The sequence below is a fragment of the Oncorhynchus mykiss genome, chromosome 24 (genome assembly GCF_013265735.2).
Source record: "Oncorhynchus mykiss isolate Arlee chromosome 24, USDA_OmykA_1.1, whole genome shotgun sequence".
In the NCBI taxonomy this organism is placed as follows: domain Eukaryota; kingdom Metazoa; phylum Chordata; class Actinopteri; order Salmoniformes; family Salmonidae; genus Oncorhynchus; species Oncorhynchus mykiss.
In genome coordinates, this window is record NC_048588.1 from 14,097,393 (window position 1) to 14,108,481 (window position 11,089).

General features: G+C 48.0%; 1 protein-coding gene across 6 annotated transcripts in view; it reads right to left on the bottom strand.

Moving 5' to 3' along the window:
• The window catches only part of LOC110503343 (neurobeachin), a 330,014-nt gene that overhangs the window by 25,607 nt on the left and 293,318 nt on the right, over positions 1-11,089 (bottom strand). For all 6 annotated transcript variants that reach the window (XM_036961703.1, XM_036961702.1, XM_036961698.1 and 3 more), the window contains one exon: positions 6,441-6,608. In XM_036961703.1, the coding sequence (XP_036817598.1) occupies positions 6,441-6,608 (168 nt within the window). The remainder of the gene's footprint in view (positions 1-6,440; positions 6,609-11,089) is intronic.

The window sequence follows — 11,089 nt, forward strand, 5'->3', positions numbered from 1 at the left end:
CCACACTGATGCTAACCTGGACTGACATGATGCTAGGACTGCAGCAGGCCCCATGTCCATGTTATTGGGCCTGGAACAAAGGCAGAGAGCAAATGCACACACACACAGTACTAGACAGTACACACCATTCAGTATCTACAGCTTCTATTGGCAACCACATGCCATAGTGGGAGCAATATGTTCTGGGTAGGAGGTGATCCTTAGCCAGGACCATCTACCCACAATCCCCAGGTCACTTCCCATCATGCATAGCACCAGAGAGGTGAAGCCCCCTGGTCAGTTGAACATTGTGGGACACCAGTGGATGTTTCCCAGGAGTCGTCGAGCGGCGAGCACATTTGGCAACCATTATCAGTCAGTGGTTCTTTACTATGCAGTCAGTCAAGTAATAACCTAGTCCCATTATAGCTATTTTAGGTGAGGGCTGGGGTCAGGGTCACCATGTCTATTCACATAGCGAAATCTGATCCAGAGATCAGAAAGAACCAGAGGGCCATGTGGAAGACATCAGAAAAAATGTACAGAATAATTATTTTGGTTCTCCTGTGGAACGTTGACTGTGTACAACTGCTATGTTTCTATAGGCAAAGAAAGAGTGTGAGCAGAGAGAGAGGGCAGAGAGAGAGAGAGAGCAGAGAGAGAGAGGGGAGAGAGAGCAGAGAGAGAAAGAGAGAGCAGAGAGAGAGCAGAGCAGAGAGAGAGACAGAGAGCAGAGAGCAGAGAGAGAGACAGGGAGCAGAGAGGAGACAGAGAGAGAGACAGAGAGCAGAGAGAGAGAGACAGGGAACAGAGAGAGAGACAGGGAGCAGAGAGAGAGACAGAGAGAGAGAGAGAGAGAGAGAGAGAGAGAGAGCAGAGACAGAGAGAGACAGGGAGCAGAGAGAGAGAGACAGAGAGAGAGAGAGAGAGAGAGAGAGAGAGAGACAGAGAGCAGAGAGAGAGAGCAGAGAGAGAAAGAAAGAGCAGAGAGAGACAGGGAGCAGAGAGAGAGAGACAGAGCAGAGAGAGAGAGACAGAGAGCAGAGAGAGAGAGACAGAGAGCAGAGAGAGAGAGACAGGGAGCAGAGAGAGAGACAGGGAGCAGAGAGAGAGACATGTGGCAGAGAGAGAGACAGAGAGAGAGAGCAGAGAGAGAGAGCAGAGAGAGAAAGAGAGAGCAGATAGAGAGCAGAGAAAGAGACAGGGAGCAGAGAGAGAGAGCAGAGAGAGCGAGAGAGAGAGAGAGAGAGAGAGAGACAGAGAGCAGAGAGAGAGAGCAGAGAGAGAAAGAGAGAGCAGATAGAGAGCAGAGAAAGAGACAGGGAGCAGAGAGAGAGACAGAGAGCAGAGAGAGAGAGACAGAGAGCAGAGAGAGAGAGACAGGGAGCAGAGAGAGAGACAGGGAGCAGAGAGAGAGACATGTGGCAGAGAGAGAGACAGAGAGAGAGAGAGAGAGAGAGAGAGAGCAGAGACAGAGAGAGAGAGAGACAGAGAGCAGAGAGAGAGAGCAGAGAGAGAAAGAGAGAGCAGAGAGAGAGCAGAGAGAGAGACAGGGAGCAGAGAGAGAGACAGAGAGCAGAGAGAGAGAGACAGAGAGCAGAGAGAGAGAGAGAGAGAGAGGGAGCAGAGAGAGAGACAGGGAGCAGAGAGAGAGACAGGGAGCAGAGAGAGAGACAGAGAGAGAGAGATAGAGAGAGAGAGAGAGAGAGAGAGACAGAGAGCAGAGAGAGAGCAGAGAGAGAGACAGGGAGCAGAGAGAGAGACAGAGAGCAGAGAGAGAGAGACCGAGAGCAGAGAGAGAGAGAGAGAGACAGGGAGCAGAGAGAGAGACAGGGAGCAGAGAGAGAGACAGAGAGAGAGAGAGAGAGAGAGAGAGAGAGAGACAGAGAGCAGAGAGAGAGAGCAGAGAGAGAAAGAGAGAGCAGATAGAGAGCAGAGAAAGAGACAGGGAGCAGAGAGAGAGAGACAGAGAGCAGAGAGAGAGAGGCAGGGAGCAGAGAGAGAGACAGGGAGCAGAGAGAGAGACATGTGGCAGAGAGAGAGACAGAGAGAGAGAGAGAGAGAGAGAGAGAGCAGAGACAGAGAGAGAGAGAGACAGAGAGCAGAGAGAGAGAGCAGAGAGAGAAAGAGAGAGCAGAGAGAGAGCAGAGAGAGAGACAGGGAGCAGAGAGAGAGACAGAGAGCAGAGAGAGAGAGACAGAGAGCAGAGAGAGAGAGAGAGAGAGAGGGAGCAGAGAGAGAGACAGGGAGCAGAGAGAGAGACAGGGAGCAGAGAGAGAGACAGAGAGAGAGAGATAGAGAGAGAGAGAGAGAGAGACAGAGAGCAGAGAGAGAGCAGAGAGAGAGACAGGGAGCAGAGAGAGAGACAGAGAGCAGAGAGAGAGAGACCGAGAGCAGAGAGAGAGAGAGAGAGACAGGGAGCAGAGAGAGAGACAGGGAGCAGAGAGAGAGACAGAGAGAGAGAGAGAGAGAGAGAGAGAGAGACAGAGAGCAGAGACAGAGAGAGAGAGAGAGACAGAGAGCAGAGACAGAGAGAGAGACAGGGAGCAGAGAGAGAGAGACAGAGAGAGAGAGAGAGAGAGAGAGAGAGAGAGAGAGAGAGCAGAGAGACAGAGAGCAGAGTGATTGAAGGTTATCTGAAGTGCATGTTTTCTCCCGACCATCACAACAACATGCCAATAGCGCTAATCCTCTCTGCGGTCGGTGTGTCAGAACGTCACCTGTATCTTAACAGCCATCTAGAAGACTTAACAGGCAGTTCATTCATTTACGGACCGCCTGCTTTAAGGCCCTGCTTGTCTTTTGGCTGATAAGTGGCACTTATTGCGTAACTATCTGCTGATGTAGCTCCCAGCATCAAGCAACCTGCCTGGATGAACACACAGGTGTATCAGCAGCTATCACCTGGCCTAGGGGGGCAGAGGGACAGAAGGACGGGCGGGCAGGGGGATGGACAACAGACAGACAGGTATAATGCTTGGTATAGTACTGACTCATTGTACCTGGGAAGTAGGAACTAATGAACTCCTGTTTATCAGGTATGCATCACATTTCACCCACATAGAATGAATGCTCCACACACCAAATCAACACGGATGGGTCATACTAATAGATTGTGTTTTTCTGTGTAGTTGAGATCCGAGTTTTCCTCTGGAAGTGTGATGACTGTAGTTCTTAATTATCATATAATTACATTCTAAAGGATCCATAAGAAACATGGACGCACAAACTTTAACCAAGGCACCACCCGCACCCACACAAAGCCAAAAGACATGTTTTGAATTCCATCCTTTCTTACACTATTAAAACCTTGTTGTGAGGTTATGAAGTCAACACGTTTATGAAGTTAACATTCCCCATTGTCATTGGAACAATGTAAGGGACTTTGAGATGAGCCCGTGTGGACTGGCTGCAGGTAACCCTTTCACCACAGACAGAAGTTAGCCTGAAGGGTCTCTGGGAATGAGCGTCTCTGAGTTGACATGTGAACTACCGTATGTAGAAGTACACCGGCTTGTCTCTAACAATGTTGTCACAACCACAGCTACCATCACCAGGAATCTGTGTCTTTTAAGTTATGTATAGCTTATCAAGGGATCTTCTTCTAGTTGAGGTCAACTATTTAAACACCAGCATGGCAGCACTGCTACTACGGCTAGGTGACTGCGGTAAGCATAATGAAAGCAGCTTCAAAGCTTCTGTCATCACAAGGACACCTTCATTGGGCTAGCACACATCCCCCCATGTTGTTTGTGCCTTCAATAGGCAGCAACGGCCCTTCTAACTGGAGGCTGTGTGATTGGCTGTCTGCAGGAGAACAGCCTCACTGATGAATAATTTGTCTGTTTGTGTCTGAGTGATACAGCAGGGTCTGTATCAGGGGGCTGCTGTCATGTTTTCCATATGAGAAGGCTGTCAGGATCGACATCAAGGCTGCAGTAGGACTGCTGTTCCAGCAGCGCGCCCAGTAGACCTGTCACTGTGCCCTCAGCCAACCACGGCCCGGACGCCTGTCTTAGCCAACCACGGCCCGGGTGGCCCGGACGCATGTAACAGCAGCCACCATCAGCCAGTCTAATCTGACACCTAGTCAGAGGAATGATTATCTCTCATTCTGACTTTCTAATTCCTTGACATTTTAATGCCATAATTGTAGTGGTTAATGTCAGACCTGTGGTTGCACCTGTCAGACAGGTACGAACCAGTCCCTGCCTGAAGCCAATCAACACATCCTAAAATGTTCGGGAGCCAATCAACACATCCCAGAATGTTTTGGAGTCAATCAGCACATCTCAGAAAGTTCTGGAACCAATCAGCACATCCACTCAGAATGGCTGACTGACTGACTGACTAACTGATAGGCTGGCTGACTGACTAACTGATAGGCTGACTGACTGACTAACTGATAGGCTGGCTGACTGACTAACTGATAGGCTCTCTGGCTGACTGATAGGATGGCTGGCTGACTGACAGGCTGGCTGGCTGACTGGCTGGTGAGTCAGCTGAAATAGAACCATGTTGGGATCCTTTGACTGGGAGCAGCTCCACACATGGATCCCAGCGCTGCCACCTTATTTCCACCAATACACAGGATCCCACCACTTCCACCATTATCAGCCAAATCTATCCTTGGGATGCGTCCCAAAAGGCAGCCTTTTCCATAGGGCTCTTCTCAAAAGTACTGCACTGTGTAGGGAATAGAGTGCCATGTGGGATGCAGGTTTATGTCTATCGTTAATTGTAGTGCTTGAGATAGAAGGTCTAATGTCTGAAGCATTGAAACTTTCTTCCTTGAGCTACGTATTATATCTCACAGATGCATTTGTTGTTTTGCAGACTTGACCTTAGGTTTCTGTCTCTGAGTAAATGACAGACAGTAATTATTAACCTGCTATGGAGTAAGAATAAGAGGATCTGACGAAGGACTCAAGGTATTCAGGCATACCTTCATTAGTACTTATCATATCTGTTGCATTTAGCTGAGCTAAGTCCTCCCTCCAACATACACATGTCAGAAAGGAGACAACATCAACTGGTCACCACCATTAGGCAGTATGAAGCTACACAGTCAGCTCCCATCCCAACACTATCGCCACGCAGGGTGGCAGACAGACAGACAGCTTCCAAAACCTCACAGCCGAATGACTCCAATAATTGCCATTGTCTGAAAAAGCCTGAGAGGAAATAATGAAAACCAAAGCCGTTGTCCATATTGTTTGGTAATTAGGCAGCTGAGTGATTTGCATAGTGGTCACTTGATAGATAAAGGCGGCCCGGGAAGTGACGGGATATAAATGAGTTGTTTTACAGACGGCAGATGGTGGATATCACAGGGAGAGGAGATCACACTGAAAACACCACACTGCTGCTGCATGCCAGCTGTTACTGGTGTACCTATCTATCTCCCTCGCATTCCCTATCTATACTAACCTCTCCTCCTTTCTCTTTCTCTACCTCCCTCTCCTTCTACCTCCTCCACTCCCTCTCTCTCTACCTCCTTGTCTCTCTCTCTATACCTCCCTCTCTCTCTACCTCCCTCACTCTCTCCCTCACTCTACTTCTCTCTTCCTCCCCCTCTCTCTCTTCCTCCCTCTCCCTCGATGTCCTGCTCTCTCTCTCTACCTTCCTCTCTACCTCCTCCTCTTGCTCTCTCTACCACCCTCTCTTTCTACCACCCGCTCTCTACCTCCTCCTCTCCCTCTCTACCTCTCATTCTACCTCCTCTTCCTCACGCTCTCTACCTCCCTCTCTTTCTCTACCTCCCTCTCTCTCTACCTCCCTCTCTCTCTACCTCGGTTTCTCTCTTCTTTCCATTCTACCTCCTCCCCTCTCTCTCTCTGCAATTAAGCTATTCACAGCTTCCTGTCGCTCAGAGAACAGTTCAGATCTCGTCAATTAATTAAATGTAAATGAGAGGATTCACTCCCATGTCTATTCACTAGATGAGCCCTTGATGATGTATATCAAACAACACTTCAGACTAACATTCATTGACCTGGGTGTGAGTGAGTGAGTGAGTGAGTGAGTGAGTGAGTGAGTGAGTGAGTGAGTGAGTGAGTGAGTGAGTGAGTGAGTGAGTGAGTGAGTGGGTCTGCAGTAATATAGGAGTAGTAAAGAATAATGTCAATTGTAAATGGAGTGAATGAGAGATAGTAAATAAAGCTACCCTTGACTTTGTACTGTATTGATCATGTATTTGCAACAACTATACTGTAAACCCATTTCTGTGTGTACTCTATATGTGTTTTATGTGGTTGTTGTCGTCTATGTCCTGTTGTCTGTAAATGATTATGGTTTAACAAAGACAAATTCCTGTGAATTACCCAATAAATGAACTGAACTGAACCCAGACAGAAGCAGCACTATCTATCTATGGTGGAGCTGGGTAGATGGGAGGGGTGGGGTTTGGTGTCCATGGTGACAGGGACGTGCGTATCGTAGCGTGTCGTGTCAAGGCGTACCTCTCTGAGGGCGGGGTCAGTGATGCTGTCCAGGCTGACGGAACCCTCGTAGGTCAGGTGGTGAAAGACATTGAGGGCGCGCACCGCCTCAGGCCCGCGCTGCTTGTAGCCGAAAATAAGGTCAACCCACTGATGCAGCTGACACGACACAAACTCACTTTCCAGGGCCTGTCAGAACACACAGACACACAGGCAGGGCTAGAGGGGAAAGGCACCCAGCAGCATGAAAACACACACAGTACACACAGTACACATACTGTAACACACACACACACACACACACACACACACACACACACACACACACACGCAGGGTGAGTAGAGGAAAAAGGCAGCCAGCAGCATGAAAACACAATGTACACACACAACAATACATACAAGGGAAGAAATAACACACCCCACACAACCCAACACACGTTACACTACACACACAGTCTATGTTACTGTACATACAACTGACAACATCACTGCACTACTCAACACATAAACCCCACTGCACTAGTTGTGGTCAAACAGGGAGGAACACTACTATTGAACCTAAAGCATTCAGTGATATTAGACTCCTGAGTTTTGATAGCAGCTATTCTCTCTCCAGCCAGACTGTGATAAAATCCACGTCCCTATATAGTCCTATATATTTAACCAGGGTTCTCATCAAAAGTAGTGCACTAGCTAGATAGGGAAGAGGGTGCTATTTGGGACGCAGTTTAATAAACAGGATGAGCCTCAGGAGAGCCGGTTTAATGCCTCCAGCCTGATATCAGCCAGGTATCATGTTTGTTCTCTGTCTATTAAAAACAATGACAAGCCATCTTTCTCATGGAGCTGTTCAATACTAATGGAGATCCACTTTACTGTAAGCCGTGTGTGTGTGTACAGAGAGGAAAATGTATTTTTTGGGTGTGTTTAAGATAAGATAACAAACTAAAGATAACTACAGCATTCCTGTAGTCTTACACTGGCCCTTATGGTAAACAGTATTACTGTTGTGTTACATCACTATGGTAGACAGTGTTACTGTTGTGTTAACATCACTATGGTAGACAGTGTTACTGTTGTGTTAACATCACTATGGTAGACAGTGTTACAGTTATGTTAGATCATTATGGTAGACAGTGTTACTGTTGTGTTACATTACTATGGTAGACAGTGTTACTGTTGTGTTACAGCACTATGGTAGACAGTATCACTGTTGCGTTACATCACTATGGTAGACAGTGTTACTGTTGTGTTACATCACTATGGTAGACAGTGTTACTGTTGTGTTACATCACTATGGTAGACAGTGTTACAATTCTGTTAGATCACTATGGAAGACAGTGTTACAGTTCTGTTAGATCGTTATGGTAGACAGTGTTACTGTTGTGTTACATCACTATGGTAGACAGTGTTACATCACTATGGTAGACAGTGTTACTTTTATGTTACATTACTTTGGTAGACAGTGTTACTGTTGTGTTACATCACTATGGTAGACAGTGTTACAATTCTGTTAGATCACTATGGAAGACAGTGTTACAGTTCTTTTAGATCGTTATGGTAGATAGTGTTACTGTTGTGTTACATTACTATGGTAGACAATGTTACATCACTATGGTAGACAGTGCTACTATTGTGTTACATCACTATGGTAGACAGTATCACTGTTGTGTTACATCACTATGGTAGACAGTGTTACTGTTGTGTTACATCACTATGGTAGACAGTGTTACTGTTGTGTTACATCACTATGGTGGACAGTATCACTGTTGTGTTACATCACTATGGTAGACAGTGTTACTGTTGTGTTACATCACTATGGTAGACAGTGTTACTATTGTGTTACATCACTATGGTAGACAGTATCACTGTTGTGTTACATCACTATGGTAGACAGTGTTACTGTTGTGTTACATCACTATGGTAGACAGTGTTACAGTTCTGTTAGATCGTTATGGTAGACAGTGTTACAGTTCTGTTAGATCGTTATGGTAGACAGTGTTACTGTTGTGTTACATTACTATGGTAGACAGTGTTACATCACTAAGGTAGACAGTGCTACTATTGTGTTACATCACTATGGTAGACAGTATCACTGTTGTGTTACATCACTATGGTAGACAGTGTTACTGTTGTGTTACATCACTATGGTAGACAGTATTACTGTTGTGTTACATCACTATGGTGGACAGTATCACTGTTGTGTTACATCACTATGGTAGACAGTGTTACTGTTGTGTTACATCACTATGGTAGACAGTGTTACTATTGTGTTACATCACTATGGTAGACAGTATCACTGTTGTGTTACATCACTATGGTAGACAGTGTTACTGTTGTGTTACATCACTATGGTAGACAGTGTTACAGTTCTGTTAGATCGTTATGGTAGACAGTGTTACAGTTCTGTTAGATCGTTATGGTAGACAGTGTTACTGTTGTGTTACATTACTATGGTAGACAGTGTTACATCACTAAGGTAGACAGTGTTGCTATTGTGTTACATCACTATGGTAGGAAGTGTTACAGTTCTGTTAGATCGTTATGGTAGACAGTGTTACTGTTGTGTTACATCACTATGGTAGACAGTGTTACTGTTGTGTTACATCACTATGGTAGACAGTGTTACAATTCTGTTAGATCACTATGGAAGACAGTGTTACAGTTCTGTTAGATCGTTATGGTAGACAGTGTTACTGTTGTGTTACATTACTATGGTAGACAGTGTTACATCACTATGGTAGACAGTGTTACTATTGTGTTACATCACTATGGTAGACAGTATCACTGTTGTGTTACATCACTATGGTAGACAGTGTTACTGTTGTGTTACATCACTATGGTAGACAGTGTTACTGTTGTGTTAGATCACTATGGTAGACAGTGTTACTGTTGTGTTACATCACTATGGTAGACAGTGTTACTGTTGTGTTACATCACTATGGTAGACAGTATCACTGTTGTGTTACATCACTATGGTAAATTTACAGTGCTTACATTATTATTGCACTTATTGTCAACCCAGACACTACAACTCTAGCAGCTGATATGTATAGAGACATGCTGCAGGACTTTACACTCTCCCTCCCACAGGACAATAACAGCCTCTACCAACAGAGTGGAGCTAGCTAGAGCACACAGACAGAGACGAACCCAGAGGGAGCTGAACTAGCCACGGGGCATGTCACCACGATTGAATCAGGCACATGCAAAGATGGGAACTGGAGGGAGGAGGGGTGGAGGGAGGGTGGCGGAGGGATGGAGAGAGAGCGAGAGGGAGAGATGGAAATAAAATAAAAGGTAACATAAGAGGGAAGCAGAAAATGAAGGACGCTATAGTGAGATCAGAAACACTGTCTACCAGCAGGATGACTGAGGACAGAGATGGAGAGTAAAGATGATGAATCTGTAGGTATCCATCCACGGATTCCGCATGTATACTAATTTCTGCAAGATAAGAGGATAAGAACACAGTGCCTGCCCCGCCGAGGCCTGCCCCTCCACCTCCCTCCTCCTATCTGTCCCCCCCTCCACCTCCCTCCTCCTATCTGTCCCCCCCTCCACCTCCCTCCTCCTATCTGTCCCCTCCACCTCCCTCCTCCTATCTGTCCCCCCCTCCACCTCCCTCCTACTATCTGTCCCCCCCTCCACCTCCCTCCTCCTGTCTGGCCACCCCTCTATCTCCCTCCTCCTATCTGTCCCCCCCTCCACCTCCCTCCTCCTATCTGTCCCCCCCTCCACCTCCCTCCTCCTGTCTGGCCCCCCCTCTATCTCCCCCCTCCTATCTGTCCCCCCCTCCACCTCCCTCCTCCTGTCTGGCCCCCCCTCTATCTCCCCCCTCCTATCTTGCCCCCCTCCTATCTGTCCCCCCCTCCACCTCCCTCCTCCTGTCTGGCCCCCCCTCTATCTCCCCCCTCCTATCTGTCCCCCCCTCCACCTCCCTCCTCCTGTCTGGCCCCCCCTCTATCTCCCCCCTCCTATCTGGCTCCCCTCCTATCTGGCTCCCCTCCAATCTGTCCCCCCCTCCTCCTATCTGTCCCGCCCCTCCTCCTATCTGTCCCCCCCTCCACCTCCCTCCTCCTGTCTGGCCCCCCCTCTATCTCCCCCCTCCTAACTTGCCCCCCTCCTATCTGTCCCCCCCTCCACCTCCCTCCTCCTGTCTGGCCCCCCCTCTATCTCCCCCCTCCTATCTTGCCCCCCTCCTATCTGTCCCCCCCTCCACCTCCCTCCTCCTGTCTGGCCCCCCCTCTATCTCCCCCCTCCTATCTGGCTCCCCTCCTATCTGGCTCCCCTCCAATCTGTCCCCCCCCTCCACCTCCCTCCTCCTGTCTGGCCCCCCCTCTATCTCCCCCCTCCTATCTGGCTCCCCTCCAATCTGTCCCCCCCTCCACCTATCTGTCCCAACCTTCACCTCACACCTCCTCTCTGTGCTTGTCCTCCCCAATCTCCCTCCTCCCTGTGTGCTGGGCTGATCTAGATGTAGCTGACCAGGCAGTAGACAAGAGGAGGAGAGCAGAGGGAGAGAGGAGAGGAGTAGAATAGAGAAGGGCTTAGTGAAAGGTCACCTCTGCTTGCCGCTAAACCCCACCACCACCCCTACCTCCCCCCCTCCCACCAGCTCTGTCACTCCTGCTGAAAAGGTCAAGTGTGTTCCTACCCCATACCCCTTG